The sequence below is a fragment of the Lynx canadensis genome, chromosome E1 (assembly GCF_007474595.2).
Source record: "Lynx canadensis isolate LIC74 chromosome E1, mLynCan4.pri.v2, whole genome shotgun sequence".
NCBI classification, from domain to species: Eukaryota; Metazoa; Chordata; class Mammalia; order Carnivora; family Felidae; genus Lynx; species Lynx canadensis.
Window position 1 is genome coordinate 29,140,842 of NC_044316.2, and position 22,632 is coordinate 29,163,473.

General features: G+C 52.0%; 1 protein-coding gene across 4 annotated transcripts in view; it reads right to left on the bottom strand.

The window, feature by feature from the left end:
• Positions 1-367: 367 nt before the first annotated feature.
• Positions 368-22,632, bottom strand: part of AKAP1 (A-kinase anchoring protein 1) — a 35,453-nt gene continuing 13,188 nt past the window's right edge. For 2 of the 4 annotated variants that reach the window (XM_030295647.1, XM_030295649.2), the window contains exons 2-11: positions 13,231-14,869; positions 10,543-10,676; positions 8,829-8,955; positions 8,155-8,282; positions 5,882-6,059; positions 4,323-4,473; positions 3,801-3,868; positions 2,314-2,387; positions 2,036-2,098; positions 368-1,482 (exon numbers count right to left, since the gene is read on the bottom strand). In XM_030295647.1, coding sequence (XP_030151507.1) covers positions 1,408-1,482; positions 2,036-2,098; positions 2,314-2,387; positions 3,801-3,868; positions 4,323-4,473; positions 5,882-6,059; positions 8,155-8,282; positions 8,829-8,955; positions 10,543-10,676; positions 13,231-14,845 — 2,613 coding nt within the window. In that variant the 5' untranslated portion in view covers positions 14,846-14,869 and the 3' untranslated portion in view covers positions 368-1,407. Of the gene's footprint in view, positions 1,483-2,035; positions 2,099-2,313; positions 2,388-3,800; positions 3,869-4,322; positions 4,506-5,881; positions 6,060-8,154; positions 8,283-8,828; positions 8,956-10,542; positions 10,677-13,230; positions 14,870-15,397; positions 15,521-22,632 lie in introns of those variants that run through there. The other 2 variants (XM_030295648.1, XM_030295650.1) reach the window with 2 other exon arrangements.

Here is a 22,632-nt window from a genome sequence, read left to right on the forward strand (position 1 = left end):
GCCTGCCTTTGCCCTAAGAGGAGGGGCCGGTAGATCAAAGCTCTCCCCACGTAGGGGGATATGGCTCCTACCACTGCAACGCATTAAATAACTGCAAAGATCTACTGAGAACACCCAAAGACGTCTGGAAACCGGTGCTTTAAAGTCAGGCCTGGCTATCTGAGACACTCCTGAGGGGAAGCCAGAGGAAGCTTGGCTGCCACCTTGTGGGGCAAGGAGAGGAAAAAGCTGGATGGAAATCTCTGGCTAACCGGTGTCCTAAAAGCCCTGGGTGTCCTTTAGACGGGCCCCTCCAGGCCACCGCACACAATCACCTCCTCACTCCCCACGCCAACCCTTCTCAGCACGGAAGAAATGGACTCAAAGCTACAGTGTATACAATTCAAGGTTTATAGAAGTTTAAGTTACTTTCTTAAATCGCACAATGCTAAAGCCAGTCTAAAAAAGAATCAAAACACACCACTGTAAGGTAATTCAATGTTTTTTTTTCTTTTTTTTTTTTTAACAAATTTGTACAGGGAAGAAAAAAAAAAAAAAGAAAAAAAAAAGCCCCAATCACAATCTATAGCACACAGTCACCCTGTCCAGCCAGCACCCAGGAAGCCACCTGAGGAGCTGGCCCAGGCAGGCGGCTGTAGTCCGCAGAAGGAACTTCTGCTCACAGATGATGTGGGTGTGGAAAAATCTTGAGTTCCCTTTGTTCTCCAGTGTATCTTATACAAAATATTACATTTTTTTAAACATATTTACAGAGTTTGCACAAATAGAAAATGGTTACAAATTACAACCAGGCTTGGCGAGATAACAGCTTCCCTCCCCCAGGGACCAAGGCCAGAGGTATGACTGCTTCGTATTTACATATGCATTAAAAAGTCTGCCTTCTGAGAGACCTAGATGAAGTTTATAAAAACTGGTTAAACATCATAAATTCATTTACGACAGCTGTACAAGTAATCAATGCCGATTAGTGATTTCATGTCTTGCTCCCTGAAGAAAGATTCTGAATGAAGTAAAAGAAACCCTCTGAAGCAAGCAGCACAGCCCTCGGCTGGTGGCTGCGGTGGTTCGGTCTTGCGGGGCGGGGGGGGGGGGGGGGGGGGGGGGGGACGGTGGAGTGCAGGTGGTGGAGGACAGCCCGGCTGCCACCCTTTCTACTTCGGCTTTTTGTCTCGTTTTGTTTTGTTTTTAAAGGCTTGGAACCAGGTTAAGCCAACTGGCTCGTTCAACACCATCCTATGGCTTTGAAAGAACCCACGGTTCCCTCCTTGTCAACGTGACTACAGTACAAAAAAAAGAGAACTTTCCAGGGAAGATAACGTTTGTTATTCTGCTGTAAAGTCTTTGCCTTAGCGCCAAGCCCAGCGTCACCAGTGCAAGAGACTCCGACGAGGCCGTGGGGGGCGGGGGTCAGAGGCTTGCGTAGTAGCTGTCTACCCACTGAGCAAGTCCTCGCTCCACCAGCGACCGGTTTATCAACACCGCCTAGAAAACAAAGTTCCCTTGAGAGCTCTGCCCACTGCACCCCGGGGCCATTTCTCAAGCCAGCGTGGGTTCTCCCTCTCACAGTCCCAGACAACCACTGCACGCAACAGGTCCGAGAGAGACAGGGGGCGGGGGCAGGACCCCTCTAGGCCAACAAGGGGCATTTACTTAATGTTCTGTTGGCAGGATGACAGGCTTTTCAATACACTGAAGAAATCTGAGCTTTAATACCAAGAAACACAATGGAAAACCCGATGGACAGAAGGTTCAGAAAGGTCTGGATAAGATCCAGGAAGGACCGCTGACATTTTGTTGTGGGGCCCGTCTGCGCACGGCAGGAAGCCAAGCAGCAGTCCCTGGCCTCCACCCGCTAGACGACACTGGCATCACCACCCCCAACTGTGGCGACCAAAAACGTCTCCCGCCATCGCTACAGGTGCAGGCTACAGGCCTATAGTTTTCTGATGGTCTCAAGCGGAGACAACAGCAGAACCAGCTCCAAATCAACCCATGACTGCCGGCCAGCAACTTAAAGGAAAAGAACAGAACTTACTTCATTTCCAACCACACTCCATAGCTGAATCAGAGGAAGGCCAGTCGGACTGTAACTTGTCACCTAGAAAAACAACAGAAAAAAAGCAAGCATGTTTAAAAGCTACCCCATGCACCCCTCCTCAGCCCAGGGCCCAAGCCACAAAGGAGAAAGGAATTCAAAGGTCAGTTCCCAGGAATCCAAGATCCTGGATAAGAGAGGCCAGGAGGCTGTGCCCACGCCAGGCAGGAAGCTCCTCACACAGCCCCCGTGCGGCCTGGCCGCCCCCACGCACACACCTGAGCCAGCAGTGCCGTGTTTCCCGTCATCTCGCTCATAGCTGCATCGGCCTCAGGTGAGAAGTGGTCATCGTCTTTAGAAGGAAAAAGAAAAGCAGCAGGTAGGCTTTCACCAAGGCAAAGCATTGTCATGACTTACACAGCTTCCAGGGCTTTTCCAAGAAGATGCCTCAGGTGCTGCCGGGCACGTGACAACTTCCTTTGGAAGAGCCGCCTGTGACAGGGACACAGGCCAGGCCTCCACGGGGCTCCAAGTGGACACACTCACAGGGTCTCCGCTACAGGTCACCCACCCACCGCAGGTGGGGCCCAAAGGGACAGAAACCCTGCCTTCAATGGGAACACCGTTGCCACCACGACCACCACCTATTGGCATGCTGACTGGGCTGAACACGTTGTAGATCTTCTTCCACTGAAGCAGCAACACCCTACGAATGCGATGTTATCCCCACTTTCCAGGTGGGAACAGAGAGACTAAGGTGGTGGCTGAAGTCGACCAGCCCCCAGAGTGGTGAAGGTGGGTTTCGAATCTAAGCAGCAAGCCATGGAGGCAGCCCTCGTTGTCGGATTATAAAGTTATGCACAAGGACACAGCCAAGGCAAGAGGTGGTAAGGATGGGAGAGGCAAGTTCGTGAAGGTCTGGGAATGCCTGATGAGGGAGGGAGCATGTCAGCTGGGCGGGACTGTGGAGGTGGGACAGAAATGGAGAGGGATGCTGGACAGAGCAATAAGGAAAGGAGACAGGCCTTGCCCAGCGCTCTAGCTGACAGGACTCTGACCAGACTTGTAGTGCCTCTAATGCACTTCACTGCTTTAGACAAGAACAAGATTAAAGAGTGTGGGATGATCGGACTATTTATTACCTACAAATAGAAAACATCCTGGTCATCGACAGCTGCAACTTGACCACCATCCACATATCAGTTCCTAGGTTTATGTAATTTCCTCAGCTGCCCTGAAGGACAGGTACTATCCCATTTTCCACATGGTTTAAAAAAAAACAACAACAAAAAACAATGGCAAGGCTAACCAACTTGCCCAGGACCACTGTTAGTCCCCTACCCTCAGGGGATGCAGTTAGTCTAAGATACCACACGGCTCGGTGCTGGCATGGTCCCCACAGGGCCTAGCTGAGCAGTGCTGTGGCCTCAATGCCTGCCCTCAACCACACATGCTAGGACTCTGGGTCTCAACTATGTTCTGGAAGGTATCTGTGTTTGCAACCTCTCAAGGTCGGAGGTCTAGGTAAAGTCCACAAAGGTGGTCCTGAAAGGTGGGTCCAGGGCCAGCAGCACTGGCATCACCGGAGTACTTGTTAGAGAGATGCACATCCTTGGGCCTTGGCCCAGACCTATTCAATCAAGAACTCTGTCAGCCGCAGCAATCTGCATTTAGCATAAGCCCTCTGGGTGCAAAGGAAGGCGCTCAAAGAGAAAGACCCACTCTCAACAACTGTTCCCACAAAGCCAGAGGCCTCGACCGTTACCTGACAAGGGCATCACGCTGTCCAGAAGGACCTCTGCTCCCTGGAACGGCAGGGTCACAAAGTCGGACCTAGAAAGGTAAGGAAGGAACCCTGTTTATGAACCTGAAGTCTGACTCTACTCCAATACCGATCTTCTGCTTCGGGCTGTGAGCCCCCCACGACCCAGGATGAAGCGAAGCAGAGGCCTCTACGATGGACAAGGAGGCCGCGGCTCCCTGGATGCAGGCCACCTCCCTGCTGCAGCCTGACCTCAGAGGGACTGCTCACATCCAACTCCCAGAGGAGCTGCTTCACTTGTGTCCTACAATACCCGGGGACCTCCTCCCCAAGACAGGCCTTTCTGGCTCAGTTTGACTGAGACGAGCAGTGCAGTAGGTTCCTATCAGACCCTGCCAAACCAGAGTAGGCAGCAGGAGAAAGGGTCAACCTACGTCCCAGGCTCGGTAGAACCGTGCCAGCTCTGCAGAGATCACACAGCCCCAACACGCATGGCACGCGCTCGTCGGAGGAGTGTGGACCCACCGGATCTGCCGGAGCGCGTCCACTTTCACTCTCTTATATCCACCGTAGTCCACGTAGCGGATCTCCACTTCATTGCTTTCCTCGTAGGAGGCCACCACTTGGGCTCTCCACCAGGCACCGTCCACACCGGGGGCAGCACAGATGACCGTGACTGCAGGGCAGGAAGAGAGCGTGTGGACAGTCCTGGCATAGGACAGGGCACCAAGGGTCCCCGGTCAGTGCTACCCACCTCCCCACCTTACTTCTCAGAGTCCTGTGCCTCCGCCGGGCAGGGGAATGGCAAGGAGCCCCCACAGCCTCCCTGGAGCCCGAGACTGGCCAAGGGAAGGACCTAGATGTGGGAAATTTGGCCTCCCACATGCCACCCAAAAAGCTCTGCAGACCAAAAAGCATTCTTCCAGATCCATCTACTCTGAAACCTACTAGAGCCTGAGATAGATAAGGATTGGCCAGAAGAAACCAAGTAAAATCTAAAACTCAGGGAAGGGGGATTTATATTCTTAAGGGAGAGTCCCGGAAAGAATCAAAAACCTCCAAATGTGGCAGATCTCACTGGCCTGGCGTCTAGGGCCTGTTCCGGCCTGTGACAACTCAGAAGTTGATCAGAAGGGGACTTGCAGGCTTAAGCCTGCTTCTTCTAGCCTTTGCTTCAGGAAGTTGCTCAGAGCACACGTGTCCCTGGCAGCCAGCGGTCACCAACCCCTGCCTGTAGCAGCAGGGCCAGAACAAACGGAACTACAGGCTGAGGGCCAGCACACTCAGTTGACCACACTGTGTCCTGACCTTGACCCTTAAGGGGAACCCCTGGCATAGTCACTCAGACCCCAGTTTGGTCTTCACTGCTGGATTGAGGCAACAACAGAGACTCTGATGAAAATTAAATCCTTATTTCTGTGATCTCAGTAACTTCATAGATTTCTCGAATGCCTTGAAGCCCCCTAGGGTGCTCCAGGTTAGGAGTCCCTGATAGCAATGGGTGAAGAGATGTTCTGATCTTGGATTCTCACCAACACGGGCAACAAAGAAAATTGTGACAAAGGACAGACTCAAGACCACAAGTGAGTTTAGACCCCAGGACCCTGGTTCCTGCTCAAGTGTCACCTAGGCAACTCCCTCGACTTCAGAGGCTCAGTTTTCTCATCTGTCAAACAGAGATGAACCAACCCACCACAAAGGCCTCTTGCCCGTCAGGAGCTTCTACGAGAATCACCATCTGGATCAGGCTCTTTACATAGAATAATCCAACCCTAATTCCTGGAACAAGCTGGCATCAGCCCCATTCCACAGATACATGGCAGAGCTAGAATTCGTGTGTTAAAACTCTATTCCAACCCCACGGGACTCTGTCAGCCAGTGGGAAGACCATTTCCATTGGGCTCGCTGGGTAACCCAGCCCACAATAACTCCATCCTGCTGGCAAGCACTCAGGGATGCTGTTCCCATGAAGGATCCCAGAACAGCCTCCTCCTGGGTCAAGACCAAGGGCAGAACAGGCCACCCCCAAAACCTCTCCCCATGGCCTGGCCAGGGCTCCCCGCTGACCCCAGGGCAGCACTTACTTTCCACCGGGGTGGGCAAGGTGGGGATCCCGGGCTGGGAATAGCACAGGTACATCTGCTGGTCCAGGCTCCGCAGTGCATGGAAGGTGGGGTGCGTGTGCTGCTGCACGAACAAGTGCCCAGCGTTGACCTGGTTGACCACGATCACCTCCACAGTGATGCCATCGGGGAGCATGAGCTGCAGAGGAGGAGAAGGGGCAGCAGGCGCTGCAACAATCCTCCTCGGGTTTGAAGTAAGCCCTGAGGCCGCAGGGCAAGTCTCTGAACTGGCACCTCTTTGAAAAGGGCATGACAACCCAACGCAACATGCACCCAAATGGCAGAAGTTCAAGGAAAACTACTTCAGCCATGGAAAGTGTGACACCTCAGAGGCCCTGTCCTGCAATGCCAACAGTAACCTCCAGAGGTGGCCTCGCCTCAGGGCTGGGCAGGGAGGAGGCAGCTGTGGAAACAATGAGGGGCCCCGGGCAGGGTCCAGGAACCAGAGCCTCCGTTCCCCCCACCACTACTTGAGACTGTAGCACCAGGGAAGACAAGGGAATGAGGGGCCACTGAGAACAAGCTACCAGGGGGTAAGAGGTGGGCAGGCCCTCAGGCCCCCCAGCCAGCATCTGTGGCCCTGCAGCTGATCCCAGGAGCTTCAAGTTTGACAGGCTCTCTCTCCTCCGCTTTCCTGCCAACAAGGACCCAACTGTTAAAGTCCTACTGTCTCTTCCTCTCTACACTCCACAGACACCCTCCCAAGTCCTTCCCACTCTGCGATTCAGAATGTAGATTTGCTCAGTGGCCAGGCCCCACATTACAGGCCCTAGCAGAGGCTAAGCCTGGTCTCAAAAAGACTTGTCCCTAGACACTAATTTCCCTTACAGGCAACATCTAGGTGGGCCTGGACACAGAAAGATGTCTAGTCCCCCATCCAGTCAGGTGGCCACACCTCTGGCTAAGAGTTCTGACTTCCCCACCTCCCCCGAGTGCTGCTGGTTGCAAGGTATCTGGGATCTCCTCTCCACACAGAGAACAATGGGAGGAAGCCCTAACAACTGCTCAATTGTGTATAATTTAAGAGCGGGTCTGGTCCAAGCCTGCTGGGAAAAATGCTATGATTCAGAAGTAAAGGACAGAGTGGGGTTCAGCCCACTCCCAAACATCCACAGAAGATAACAGGACCTCCATCCCCTGCCTTCACCCATGGCACAGAGATCTTTGGAGGGGGCAAGATACAGAACCGAGAAGTCAACCATCCCAAACAAAAGCTAGGGAGGCAATTTTCTTGAAGGAGCACGTTCAGCCCAAGTGTGAAATGCAACAGTCATCTTTGGCCTACAAAACCCTACAATTCCTCTACCAGTGAGATAAAGCTCAAACAGAGCTGGAGGCATGTTGCAGGATCTGAGTGACAGGCCCCAGAAACGCCACGGCCCCCAGCACACAGAGGCCCCAAGAGGTCAGCTTTCCCTCCAAAGAGCCTCCGGGTTTCCACAGCCTGGTGGGGAGAATTTCTTCTCCTTTAATAATCTAGGTATTTCCCATGAGAAGGGAAAGGGAAAGGGAATCCTTCACCAGGGCCACCACCAGGCCCGGCTCAACTAGGAATAAGGAACACAAGGACCCATCACGAGCCCATCCAAGCCCACAGTGGTGGGTCCCACCCAGGCCTCAGAGGGGTTAGGCTGTGACTCTGCACACAGCACCAGCCTTAAGGAGACCCAAGCCAGCCAAGTGCACCCGGTCTCCTGGATAGACCATAATCCTTCCTAGGCAAATGCCTTAAAAACACAACAGGTGCCGGCCTGAGGAGAACCATCCCTCCAAGTGAGGACAGAGGCACGTCTGGCTTTGTACCAGCACTTCAGCCCTAAAGCCCAGCCCCAGAAAACACAGACTAGAAGCATAACTGAGGGGCACATGGGTGGCTCATTCGGTTAAGCGTCCGACTTCCGCTCAGGTCGTGATCTCACAGTTAGTGGGTTCGAGCCGCACGATGGGCTCTGTGCTGACAGCTCAGAGCCTGGAGCCTGCTTTGGATTCTGTGTCCCCCTCTCTCTCCGCTCCTTCCCCTCTCTCTCTCTGCCCCTTCCCCACTTGCACTGTCTCTCTCAAAAAATAAAAAAATAGAAGCATAACTGAACTGACCAGAGGAGGCCAGAGGTGACAGGTCAGAGATGTCAACGAGCTCTTGGCCTTGTGGGCCCACAGTCTTGGGAGTTTCTTATTTGGGGCAGGCTGGGGTGAAAGGAAGGCAAGAGGATCTGGTCCCCCAGGCACATGCTCACCCAGGAAGTCATCGGAAGAGAAGGCAGTGCCAGTGACGGCAGTGGGGGAGCATAGATATTGGTGAGGTTCAGTTCCTTGAACTTCTTTCCAATCAGGTTCAGCGCCTTGTCTACATGATGCTGAGAGCCTAGATGGGGGTAAAAGCAGGAGAGCCACAGTGGGTAGGACAAACCGCAAAACCAAACTCACACACAACCCCCACTCCACCAGACTTTTCCCAGAGCTCAAGTAAATCTTTAGAGTGCCAAACAGCTAAGTTCTGCCTTAAGAAGAAAAGCATCTACAGAGGCTTGAAACCCACTGACCTTTCAAATGGTACCTCTGCCGCTGTGTCCATGCTTTGAATGCAATAGGAGGCTAGCAGATGGGAAAGGCCCAGCCCTCACCGACCGGAGGGGAATCCCGTTCTGCTCTGCGAGGGAGGCGTGTGAGGCAGCGGGCACCATAAGGCCAGGACCCCCAGCCTGCCTGAGTGCCCATGCCTCTCCTGGCCAGAAGATCTGGGGGAGGGAGCAGAGGCCCCTTCAAGTACCTGAACTGGAGAGGAGGGCTGAAGATCACCTGGGATGATCAGCATTCTCTATTTGTAGACTGAGATCCCAAAAGGGGAAGAACTGGGACTCAAATGCTTTCAGGCAAGAAACCTAAACAAAGGGTGGCAGGTGCCACTGACCTTCTATGTGGCAGATCTGGATGTTCTGGGTATAAGGCAGGGTTGAGATGTAGATCTTGGCACCAGACGTTTGCTTCAAAAAACTCACATACCGCCCCTGCTTGCCAATTAGCCGACCAACTAAGTGCTGAGAGAGACAGAGAGACAATTGGGGGTGTTAATGGGAAACCAACTCCCTGCGTTCCCCAAGACCTACCTTTGTTTTACACAAGGTCAAGCTCAAACATATTAACGGTTAACATGCCAGCACTCATTTGCCAGGCACTGCTGTAAGCACTTACCATGAAACAGATACCTTTATCACTGTTTTACAAATTAACAAGCTCAGAGAGGCTAAGTAACTCACCCAATATCACAAAGCTACTAAGTGGCTGAATGACACAGTCTGGCCCCCAGGACTCAGCAGTTCCCATTTCTTCCTCCGACAACCTGGCCTACATCCAGAAAGCTGCAAAGCAGCATATTCTCCTCCCAAATCTACACTAGATGTTTCACCAGCACAAGCACGATTTAGGACTTCTCTGACCTCTTCAAGTCTATCTGGTTTCTGACCTCTTCAAGTCTATCTGGTTTCAAAGATAGAGGCTCGTTTGAAAGTAAAAGTCAAAAGAACCCTTGGGCTTCTGCTGCCAATTGATAGCGGGCTGGAGCCTTCAGAGCACGAGGCTTGCAAAAGTGCCCAGCATGCCAAGAGTTCAAGGCAGACAGAAGAAGCCAAACTTAGCCATGATGTAAGACAAGCTCGGAGATGATCCCAAACGACCCCACCCCAGCAGAGCCACAAAGGACACAGTCGCTCTGCACCCAGAGCTGCCTGGGCGCACCCTTTGCAACCACTGAAGGAGAAGAGGGCAGGATTGCTATCAGGGTCACGGCAGGAGAAAACACCAAGGGAGCCAGCACCCTGGGGTCAAAGCAGCTCGCCTGACCCAGAGTTCAAACCAAGCCAAGTCTCCACAGCAGCAGGGAGCTAAGCGCCCAGGAGAATTCAGTTGGCCAATTATTTCTGAGCCCCAGCAATAAACATCAAGATCAAGCTCATAAATTGTAAGTTAGAACAGCAAGAAGCTAGAAACCACTTAAGCACCCTGGATTTGGGGACTGGTGAAGTAAACTGACGTTCACACAACGAATAACGCAGTTAAAATTATATTTTCAGAGAATAACACAGGAAAATTAAATTGTTAAATATTTAAAAGCATTAATTAAAGCAACATAATCTCAGTTTTGTTTAAAAACCACAGGGTGCAAGACGAGAAGGAAATAAAAGTCTTCACAGTCACTCTCCGGGGTGAGACTAGAGCAGCTTGTTATTTTCTTCATACATTGCTATACTTTTCAAGCTCTCCGAAATACGGACTTATGCTGTGCTCAATTACCAAATCTACTTTGCGCTGGAGAGCTCGGGCAGAGCGCAGTGAAGGGACTCCTGCCTGGCCCACATCCTCAGTCTGGCTTTTGTGGGCATCTCAGATGACCTGAGCCCCAGAACACACACACAGGGCAGCCCCAGGGGGGAGCGAGCGGCCTGTGAGTCTGAAGCGGACAAGAACAGGCCCCTCCTGAGGGCAGCTGAGGGGATTCCACCTCACAGCAAGCTCTCCGAACGCGGCAGAGTGTGGCGCTCCCTTTTCCCTTCAGCCTCTGGCTCACTCAGGGACTGCTTCGGGTTTACTGTCCCTCCCCCTAAGCCCCATGACCCTGCAGCCCTTACCTTTGGCACCTCGATCTCCCAGATGATGAGGTCGACCTTCTTAGGACTGGAGCCCGCTTGGGCGTTCTGGAAACCGTCAGTCTTCCTGGGGCCACAGCAACCATCCACTGAATCCATGCTGTTCCTGTCCGATCCTGCAGGGGAGGAAGCAGCACACACAGACACACAGACACCAGCTAAGAGAAGTCAATAATGCAGAACTTCCGAACTCACATTCCCAGGAGGCCCCCCGCCCCACACCCCCTCCTCAAGCTTGGCGGCTGTCAACCCGCAGTCTAAAAGGCTCGGAACGACCCCAATGAAAGGAGAACTGGGGGTGTAGATACACCTAATTTTAGCCTGTCGCTCACAGCCCCACTTGCTGAACTGGCAGCCACGCCCAGCCACAGCTGCCTGAGCAGAGACAAGTGGTGAGCTGGGAAGGGGAGTCCACGGGGCGGGGGAGCGGGCCAGCAGGTCCACACGGTCCCAGGAGCCGGGTATCAGGTGCTGGCTTCCACGGAGACCGACCAGTCACAACTGGCCCACGCCCTTCTGACTATGCCAGCCCCTCAAACCAAGAGACTCTAAGGCCCCCAAGGCCCCAGGCCTGGGCTCAAGGGCCATGACCTTCAGCCAGGCAGAGCTAGAAAGAGTCCACCCTTGAAGGCACCATTCTCATCCCATACCACCTGGGGCCTACTGGAAGTAGACGGAGGAAGGCGGCTCTCCTCTTCCTCTCTTAGGCCTGACCTGTGCAACTCTGAATGCTCTTCTGGGCTCATGGTGGGTCTTTAACCCCCGGTCAAAAGACTGAACTGAAGTTCATGCTCCAGACAACAGAGCAGGAAGCAGGACCCTGAGATCAATGTGGTCTGCTCCACTCTTGCTCAAGAATGTGCCAGGAGGCCATCTCAGAAAAACGGGTCCAGACCAGCTTAAGAGGACTCTAGCTTAAATATGGACGACTCAACTGCCAGAAATAGATCGCTCCTGAGAGTCTACTAATTAGGTTATTATCCACATGGTTTTTCCAAACTCTGGACATAATCCTTTGCCAAGCAATGCATGTACTGTCTGGATGCAGAGCAAGGCTTAAAAGAGATTCCATTCCCAGCTAAGGAAGAATCACCTTGAAAGTGACTTCATCCTTCAACATCAGGGGCTCCAGCCTCTCCCGAACAAAACAGGACTGGCTGATACCGGCCACCTCAAGGACACCCAGAGGTGGCTCAGACCACACAGGACTCTAGCAGGCTGTGCTCACAGGCCAGCTTCCTTAGCTGGTAGTCCCAGCCCCGCTCAGCCTCAACTTCCTCACGCACAGGGAGGGCTGTGCACCAAGGTGCAGATGTGGGGGAGGCGGGAGCCTGTGCTGCGCACAACGGGGTGCTGGGCAAATGGTACCGCCAAGTTCGAATCTGTTGTCCCCACACTTCCCCACCATCACCACGCCCCATCACCGCCTCCTCTTCCAAAAGATCTAAACACAAGGCCATCACCGCAGCAGAGTAGCCGCCACAATCAATCTAGAGGTGGCATGACACGGCTGGCAGGCCTGTTAATTTGGCTGAGGGCCAGCAGACAAAGGGAAATTCCTTTATTCTTAAAAAAAAAATTGTTTACCCACTTTAAGATCTTTTTTATTAAACAAACAAGCAAACAAACAAACAAACGATTTTAACATCCCTGACGTTAGGATGCATCTTACAGTCTCTGGCCTTGTACGCTCATGATCACAATGATGAGTTTTTTCCTTTAGAGGTACATAAATCAGCAGTGTCAAGGGTGACAAAATGTGCTATGATGAAAGTACTGCTGCAAGTAGTAAAACTCCCAGCAAAGACCCCCAACCTGCCTGGAGCAGAGAGGGTAGGGAATGGCTCCAGGGCAAGCAGATCAGAGACCCCCACGGGGGAGGAGATCTTCATGGCCTCTTTCCGGGAGATAAATGAAAATACCCCAGGGTGGCTGCAAAACCAGGGTCAGGAGCTGCTGACCTGTAAGTTAGCGGTCTGAACTGTCTACGCTGGGGTCAGCACTCGAAAAACCCAGTGGATACTTGGTTACCAAAGTGCCCCTCCTTCCCGGGGTGGAGCTGCGGCCGCACGGAAAGGAAATGGTGGAGGGCTCTGTGCCGAGGAACAGTGGCGACAAGGCAGGAAAGCGAGAGCCTCCCGCAATGTCAAAGCCGTGGCCGCTCCCTGGGCACTTACCCGGTAAGAGCTTCTGGAGAAGGAAGGCAGGTGAAGACATGGGAACAAGCACATGATTAAAAGGAAATCAACCATTCAAAAAAAAAAAAAAAAAGCTCACACCCACTCTTGGTACTTTGGATTAAGCTAAGGAGGCCTCTCCATTACAAAAACCTTTAAGAGGTTGGTTTGAAAGAGAGAAAAGAGGCACGCTGAGGTTAATCAGCGAAACCAACTTTGAGCTGGCTCCTTCAGGAGGACTAGGGAGGGTCCCTGGCTGCCGAACCAAGTTACAGCTCCTGGGGCTTTGGGGGGCTCAGGGCAGCCCAACTTCTCGGTTACCCACCACTGCTGCGCTGTACCCCGACCTTCTGCAGGCCAGCTGGGACACAGAGTCGAAGAGCATTCTTACTGCAGAAGCAGCAGAGGGAGAGGCAGACCAGCAGCCTCTGGCCACCGAACAGACACCCCACCACCCCGTCCTCTAGGTGAGGGATGCCCAAGACCCTCCTACCTCCCGAATGATCTGCTTCCGCATCCGCGGTCCATCCATCCTCATTCCCCAAGTCAGATAGCTCCCCCTTCAGCACCCCATTGCTGAAGGGCACAGTACTTTCTGGCAGCAGCGGGGTGATGGCCTTGTCCCTGGGGCTTGAGTTGGTGTCCGTGCACAAGTCTTCAAGCCCTGAAGCGCTGATGGAATCTGAGCACTGCTCAGAGACCACTGAAGGGACATTCTGGCTGCTGTCAGAGGTGCAGGTGACACATCCGGTATCTTCCACCAGGACACGTGCCCCATCTAGCAACTCCCCCTGGGGGACGGCGGGCAGTGGGCAGGGGGCCAGGGAGATGTGGTGTGCAGAGTTCTTTGGCTTCTTGTCCTTGCTGGGGCTGGACAGTGGGCTGCTCAGGCAGCTCGCGTAGGTCTTTGGTGGTGGCAGGTCCTCCGCGGGCGGGCCTGGCAATAGGAGGGCGGCGTCTGACTCTGACACGGACACGCGCGAGGCCACCTCTGCCTCCACGGCGGCTGGAGCCGGCTCCTCGGCCTCTCGCCCTGGGGCGGTTTTCTGGCAGGCTGGGGCGCGGCTCTCCTCCTTCTGCCCGTGCAGCTGCCCGGCCGAAGCCTGATACACCCGACCTGCGATCCTGCCCATGGTGGTGGCCAGCACCTCTTCGGTCGCCTCCAAGATCACTTTGGAGATGATCTGGTAGGCAGCCTGCTCAATCTTCTCATTCTGCTCCGCAGCGCCCCCTGTGCCCGGCTCTCCTGTGCGGTGTGCATCACAGGCTCTGCCACTGGCCTGAGGCACCGGCGGCTCGCCGTTCTCCGTCAGCTCCACGTGAGCCGACCCCACGAGGCTGCTCAGCAGCTGCCCCGCTGCGTCCTCCTCGGCCTGTGGCGGGCGGCCCTTCCCCTTCTCCCCGGCACCTCCCAAGGGGGCCAGGGTGGGCAACTTGCTGGTCTGCGATTCAGAGCCACGCTCCTGGCACAACACACTCTCTTCCGGCACATTTTCTGCTGACACCGCGTCGCCAGTGCCTTCCGCCCCACCCGTCTCTCTTGGCTTCTCTTGGGGGGCCGCAGCCTGGCCCTGCCCGCCCCGCCCTGCCGGCCCACTGAACGGGGACTCTTGCTTGCACACCTCAGCCGCTTCGTGGGGGAAAGGAACACCTTTTGGGGTCAGAAGGGGACACTCAGGAGGAATGGACTTGGCTTCTTCATCACCCGTCAGGGCTAGTTCCACCTTTGTACTGTCATCTCTGCGTGTTCCCGGTCGAAATCTCACGTCTGTGCTGTTAGGAAGGCTGCCTGAGGACTCCGACCTGCGACAGGCTGGATGTGCCCGCAGCAAGGCTGGGGGCTCGGCGGGAGGCTTGCTCAAGGTGGACAGCTCTTTTTCCGCGGGCAGCACAACGCTGGGGGGCGTGGATGCTACTCCAGGACGGGGGTCCTCCATGGGGAGTGGCTCTTTGATGGCATGGCCAGCCCTCAGCTCCACAGCGCTGGCCTCCACCTGTCTGTCCTGGCTGCTGATGTGCTTTTTACGAGAGAAGAACCACCACCAGCCGAGGAGTGCTAACATTCCAGGCAATGCCAAGGGGAAAAGTGAACGGAACTGGATGGCCATCCTGGAGGCCTGAAGAAATGATACCTGGAGAGGAGGAGAGAGAGATGCGATGAGAGCCAGGTAGGGGGATCCTGATACCACTGCACAGGAAAGACAATCAGCTACTCTCTCTCCCTTTCCCTGCCTCTGTGAGCGACATCCCTCCTCCTGCTCGCACCCTATGTGTGATCCACTGGAGGCGGGTGGGTAGGGAGAGATGCCCCCTTCTGCTCCCTCCTCCTGAGCACACTCCCTTGAAACAAGACAAGCCTTCTCTTGGGCCCAAATCCCTCCCTGCATCACTCCTCAATGCCAAATTCTATGCTCCCCCAAGGGGATAGTGTGTCTAGTGTGTTAGTTCCCTAAACTCCCAGAACACTTATCTATTCAGATGATGTTGGAGTATTTTTAAATGCCTGTTGAAATTCACATGTATGTATGTCCCGCACATGCACCCACAAAATCATGAGTCAATGAAACCGTTACGTAGCAAGAGGGAGCTGGAGCAAAGGATGAAGAAGATTTCAAAAGGATGAGGGGGTTGCTCCAGGGTAAGAGACCAGCAAAACATACAGTGGCATGGAGATACAGGTCATGCTTGAAGAATCAAGTTGCTTAGTGGACTCGATGAGGGTTCTGGGGCCTCACTGTGGAGTCTGGATTTTATCCTGTAGGCAACAGAGAACCAGCGGAGGTCTGCAAGGCACATACACCAAACTGTTACCAGGTGATTCTGGGAGTAGGATAAACAGCATATCAAGTGACAGGAACCTGGAGACCTAAGTCAGTTGGATCCAGGCCAGGAGAGATGATAAGGGCCTAGACAGAAGAAGGTGGTAGACGTGTAAAGGAGATAGGAACCTCAGTTTTCTTCATCATAAGACGGGGACACATCTCATAAAGGATGGTTGATATGAAGATTAGCTATGTATTAAGTGCTATGCAAAGCAGGGTTAGCTCTCTTTAGAGGTATGTGACAGACTTATTCCAGAATGCTTGTAACTCAGTACCTCCCATGCCAGTAAATTTTATTCTGTCTGCAAAAATCACAAGACATCTTAAAACCAAAACTCCTCCACTGATATGGTGAATTATACCTTAATTTGGGTTTGAGCTTTGTTGCAGAGACAAATGTAAAGGCTTTAACAACTCTTCCTGGTTTAATTATGTTAATGGTCTCTGGCAAAACCAGAGCACACGGTTCCCAGGTGGTTCTAAAGTTCAGTGGAGGCTGGGGGCCACTGCTGTAGGACCTTACTTCTTCAAGTGCGGTCTATGGGCCAGAAACACCGAGCATCACCTGGGAACCTGCTACAAAGGCAACCCCAGCCCAGACCTGAATGACTAGCTGCATTTTAACAAGACCCCCGGGGGATTCACAACCACATTACAGTTTGTGAAGGAACACTGGGAAACATCTTCAGCCCCAAAGTGAGGGGGTGGGGAAAGCCATAAACCTTCTTGCTAATATCTGAAGTAAATCCATGGGATTAGAAAACACAAAGCAGAAGCTAAGCAGTGGCCACACTCGGAAGACCTCATGAATCCCTCCAGGCAGAAGCTTCGGTGATGTTCCTTACAGCTTCACATTCAAACACAGAACCTCACTAGATACTCTCCCTTGCATCACTTAATCTTCAACCACCTGGTTTGGAAGGTATTGCCATCATCAAGGTTAAAATAGCTCAATGTAGGGGTACCTGGGTGGCTCAAGCGGTTGAGCATCCGTCTTCGGCTCAGGTCATGATCTCACCATTTGTGAGTTCGACCCCATGTCAGGCTCTGTGCTGACAGCTCAGAGCCTGGAGCATGCTTCCGATTCTGTGTCTCCCTCTCTCTGCCCCTCTCCCTCTCTCCCTCAAAAATAAATAAACGTTAAAAATTAAAAAATAAAGCCACCTGGGTGGCTCAGTTAGTTAAGCTTCTGACTTTGGCTCAGGTCATAATCACACAGCTTGTGAGTTCAAGCCCTGTGTTGTCAAGCCCTGTGCTGACAGCTTGGAGCCTCGGGACTGTTTCGGATTCTGTGTCTCCCTCTCTCTGCTCCTCCCCCACTTGCGCTCTGTCTCTGCCTCTGTCTCTCTCCCTCAAAAATAAACATTAAAAAAATTTTTTTTAATTAAAAAAATTAAAAAATAAATAGCTCCATGCAGGGTCGCCTGGCTAGTTCAATTGGTGGAGCATGGTACTCTTGATCTCAGGTTGGGAGTTTGAGCCCCACGCTGGGTGTAGAGGTTAAATAAAAACTTAGAGGAACCTGGTGGCTCAGTCAGTTAAGCATCCAACTCTGGTTTTCAGCTCAGGTCATGATCTCACGGTTCCCGAGTTTGAGCCCTACCACAGGCTCTGTGCTGACCGTGTGAAGCCTGCTTGGTATTCTCTCTCCCCCTCTCAAAATAAATAAACAAACTTAAAATTAAAAAAAAAAAACTTAAAGGTTCAAAATCATATAACCAAGGACTGGAACTCAGGTTCTACTCCACATTAAGTCTGGAAACCCACTCATGTCTTAAGAGAATGAGGCAATGTATGGGCCAAGGAGGGGAAGTTCATACTGCTCTTAAAAGGTTAAGGGGTGCCTAGGTGGCTCAGTCCGTTGAGTGTCTGACTTTGGTTCAGGTTATGACCTCACTATCTCTTGTGAGTTCAAGCCCCACATCGGGCTCTGTACTGACGGTTCAGAGCCTTCAGCCTGCTTCAGATTCTGTCTCTGTCTCCCTCTCTCAAATATAAATGAACATAAAAAAAAAAAGTTATGACCATACCTCCTATGACCTAAAAACACCACACCTGAAATCTTTTTTTTTTTTTTTAAAGCTTATTTATTTTGGAGAGAAAGAGAAAGAGGGAGAGAGACAGTGTGTGAGCATGCAGGCAGAGAGAGGGGGAGAGAGAATCCCAAGCAGGCTCTGTGCTATCAGCACGGAGCCTGACACGGGGCTCAATCTCACAAACCGTGAGATCATAACCTGAGCCAAAATCAAGAGCTGGGTGCTTAACCGAGACACCCAGGCACCCCCTTGCAATCTTCTCTTAAAAAAAAAAAATAAGGGGCGCCTGGGTGGCGCAGTCGGTTAAGCGTCCGACTTCAGCCAGGTCACGATCTCGCGGTCCGTGAGTTCGAGCCCCGCGTCAGGCTCTGGGCTGATGGCTCGGAGCCTGGAGCCTGTTTCCGATTCTGTGTCTCCCTCTCTCTCTGCCCCTCCCCCGTTCATGCTCTGTCTGTCTCTGTCCCAAAAATAAATAAACGTTGAAAAAAAAAATTAAAAAAGAAAATAAAATAAAAAAATAAAAAAAAATAAAAAATAAAAAGAATAAAAACAGCTCTGCACAGAGGTCTATATAATGGTCACTGGGGCATCGTTTGAAACAATTCTTGGGGAATCACTGCTAAACACACTGCAGAATTCGTGGACATGCCAGTCATAGAGAAGGGGATCTCATGTACAGACATGCAAATACTGCTGTGAGACACAAGGTCAAACCCGGACCACTTGTGTGTGCTGTCTGTGCCCGGACAACCCTATAGGCAAACCAGGAAAGACATACACCAAGCCTCTAGGCTGGAAGGGTGGCGAAGGTTTTGTACATTGACCCTGCATCCTACAACCTTACTGATGTCTTTTATTAGTTCTGATAGCTTTTCGGTTTTTTAGGTTTTTTTCTTATCTGCCAATATAGTCTTCCTTCCAGGGAGAGAGATTTTGAAATTTCTCTCTCAGCAGTTCTCCAACTTAGTGGCACATTAGCATCACTTGGGAAGCTTTTAAATTCCCAAGGCCAAGGTGGCACCCAAATCAATTAAATCCGTATTTCTGAGGGTCAGATCAGGGCACCAGGTGTTTCTTTTTCTTTTAACCCAGATGATTCCAATGTACACTCAAGTCAGAGAACCACTGTACTGGAACAATGTGCTCGCCCCTGAAAAAGTGGCAAATTACATACAGGCTATTTGCTTTGTATTCAATGTCTTCCACATAAAAATAAATAAAATCTGAGAAGGAATAGAGGTCATGGCGGAAGGATGCTCTCAGGATAAGGCAATATGCCTACCACATGGCCTACTGTCAGTCCCACCCACCAGGTCACACGCAACGGAAAGTGTGGCTGGGGGGTCTGAACCCAAGTTCTCTTCTTGGCAGTCAACTTAGGTTCTGATTCCTTATTAACTAGACAATCCCATTTCTACAGGGTTTTATAGTTGTGATTCCCACAGTCTCCTACCAATTCTCTGATCTCAGGAACAAGATTACATGGAATGGGGTAGAGAGGAAGATGAAGAATCCTAAAACTTAACACACAGAGGGCAGTTTCCCTGTTTTACAGATCAAGGGCCCAAAGCCAAACTCAGTATGGGGGGTGTGTGTGTAAGGAGGGAGTTGCTAACCAAGATACAAACCGCCTCTAAAAACAGCTGGGTGGCTCAGTCGATTAGGCGTCTAACTCTTGATTTCAGCTCAGGTCACGGCCTCACAGTTCGTGGGATTGAGCCCGAGTCAGCACAGGGCCTCCTTGGGATTCTCTCTCCTCTCTCTGGCCCTCCCCCTGCTTGTACGCGCCCTCTCTGGGAGATGCCTCCAACCCTTTGGTACTAGAAGTTGATCCCAAGGGTCCAGCAGTTGACCCCTGCCCCGCCTCCAGAGATCCCAGGAACTGGCTAGAAGCAGAGGCCCACACTCAAGCATACACTCTCAGCCTGCTTTGGCCGGGCACCCTAGTTGATCCACACCACAACCCAGACTCTGTCTCCCCCATGTCACTATCCCCTAGTCCCCATTTCGTCCCTTCTGTTCCCAGTCCTAGCTTACACTAAACACAGAGACCTGTCACCTGGGGACACAACACTGCTCTGCATCTTGCCAGAACACCTCTAACGCTTGTACACCTAACCTTCCCCGTCCTGCTTGTTCCCCACCGACTGGGGCTGAGACCCCAAACCTATCATCCACAGCTCCCCCCAGACAGTCAACTATAGCTACTCAACTAATCACAGCTCAGAAGTCTCTGCACCATTTCCAAGCCAGATGCCTCCTATTGTGTCAGCAGGACTCCCTAGAAGGTGTTTAACATTGGTCCCCTGAGGCTATGTCACCCAACCCATGAATACTGAATGCCCCACCTGGATCCCCAGCGCCCACCAGTTACTCCCCCCCCCCCCCCCCCCCCGCCCATGTCTAACCCAGTACCCAGGAAAAGCCCTTGTCTCCATGAAATCTCCAGGACACAGGAACTGCCCAACTGAAATGCTGCAGCAACTTGAGAAAAGAGGTGTGATATCCCCAGACAGGAGAAGGCACGCCTGGTTTATCTTGCCCTTGCCGCCTGGGGACTGTGATTAGAGATATTAATCACCTCCACCAAGAACAGAGCCAAGGGCCCGGGGGATCAGCAGCCACCCCACCCAGAGAAGCCTAGCTGGGACTCACTGAAGGCACCGCTACCGGGAGGAGCCTCACAGGGATCGCCAGGTGACCAAAGCCCCACTTCCCACTGGTCGAGAGAAGTTCCTCGTTTCCTCAGCCCTTCACTTCCAAGAGTCCTCCGTGAGCCACTCTCACCCCAAACAGACTTCTTGTGAATCGGTAGGATGCCATTTTCCCTGCTTTACACCGTTGGAGGGGCCTAGACAGGTGCCGGAAGACGCGGCAGCCTTTCCCGAATTCTCAGACAGGGCCGCCCTCACATGTGCATACACACACATGCCCACACGCACAAGTGTGCACACTTCAGCCTTACGAGGCTCTCTGCTACTTTCCTTTTCTGGGAACACACTCTTGAGTTGCTCTCCTTGCCCTGGTTTTGTTTTTTTGTTGTTTTCTGTAAAAAAGCTGAACTTCTCAAGACATAAGTGGCATTTAACACTGCAGGTCTAAAAGCCTTCACACGCACAAACTAACTGAAGGCAGCCTTCTCCCCCACGGTCTCCCCCTCCAGAGGCCCCAGACACTCAGGCAAGCCAAAGGAAAGCCTTGCAGAAAGATGCAGAGCCCTGCCTGAGGGGTGGTGGGGAGGAGAATTGGCTATTTTGAATCTGTTGGAATTAAATAGCTGCCTGCTTATTTTTAGCAGGTCCATTTGCCCGGGAATAGATGCACGCTGGCTGCTTGCCCAGTGGTCACACAGAGCTGAAGGCGCACGTGTCTCGGCCCTACAAGGCCTTAAGCATTCACCTGCTCGGTCCAGGTTCTAAATGGATTCCTTTCCTGGGGCGTCTAACTGGCTCAGTTGGTGGAGGATGCAACTCTCAGTCCCAGGGTTGTAAGTTTAAGCCCCATACTGGCTTGTGGAGATCACTTAAAAAAAAATAAAATAAAAATCGGGGCGCCTGGGTGGCACAGGCGGTTAAGCATCCAACTTTGGCTCAGGTCATGATCTCACCGTATTTGAGTTCGAACCCCGCGTCGGGGTCTGTGCTGACAGCTCAGAGCCTGGAGCCTGCTTCCGATTCTGTCTCCCTCTCTCTCTGCCCCTAACCCATTTGCATTCTGTCTCTCTCTCAAAAATAAAATAAAAACATGACAAAAAATTAAAAATAAACAAACATTAAAAATAATAAAATAAAAAATAAAATCCTTAAAATGATTCCTTTCTCCCAGAGGAAACTGCAGCTTCTCAGAAAAGCTTACCTCTGGAGAAGTAATGGCCTCACTCCCAGCACCGATGACCAACTCGGTTACTGCAGTCTAGAGCCTTCTGCTAAATAAGAAAACAAACTTCTGGGAAGAGTACAAACAGTGTTGGTCCCAGTGACTAAGCCCATTTGGCTACAGTTATTGTGGAAAAAGGAGCTGTGTGTAATTAATTGATGGGAAAGTTGATCACAAAACAATCACTTAGGAGCCAAGTGGCTATCAAGCCAGAGTGGGCCTGGACCTGGTCAGTGAAGCCACATCCACTCGGCATTCTGAGCAGACTTTTATATACCCCCTAGGTTGAAATCTGAACATTTCCATTATTCCAGGGTTATATGTTCACATTATCAAAGACAGTCCCCCAGGTGTTCAAGACACTCCATCCCTAGAATGCCCAGCACACCAAGTTGTTGCTGAGGGGCTTTTCCCCTTGAAGGAGGGGGGGGGGGGGGGGGAGTCTTCAAAGGACAGGGAGTAGCTACCTGAACCCTGAACCTGAAGCCCAGCACCTGCTGTCACTGCATTCAGAGCACAACAGCAGGTTGTGGGCATGGTCAAGGTCAGGGCCACCCGCCTCACCCCTCCCCCCAGTTTGCTAGAGGAAGACCACACACAAACAGAGGTCTTTGCAAGACCACCAAGAGGGTCTCTTGATTTCTACAGCATGTGTTTACCTAATTCCTTACAAGGTTGAAGTTATATACTTACATTCACGTAGTAATTCACACATAAATATGTTTAAGTTGCAAGAAAAAGCTTCTGTCCACCAGAAGCTCACAGTGCATACTGAAGAATTTCTCTCTCTCTCTCTCTCTCTCTCTCTCTCTCTCACACACACACACACACACACACACACACACACACACACACCTGCACACGCTGAGCCCAATTTCAGAAGTGGGCAAATAGAACCCTGAGAAGGCCGTCCCAAAGGTGGCCGGAATTTTCTAAGGTTGCAACAGTGCATTAATGACATAAATTCAGATTCTAAACCCAAGATGCCTTTGGGGGTGGAAGGGAACAGCAAGTCCCAGAGAGAGCAGAAGTCCTGGAAGCCAAAGCTGAAGAGCTGGTAGAGGCCAGACAAAAGGAGTCTGACCTTCACTGTCAAGGCAATGGGAACAAGTTGCAGCAGCTGCAACATGGCCAAAGCAGAGCAGGTCACAAAAGGCAAAG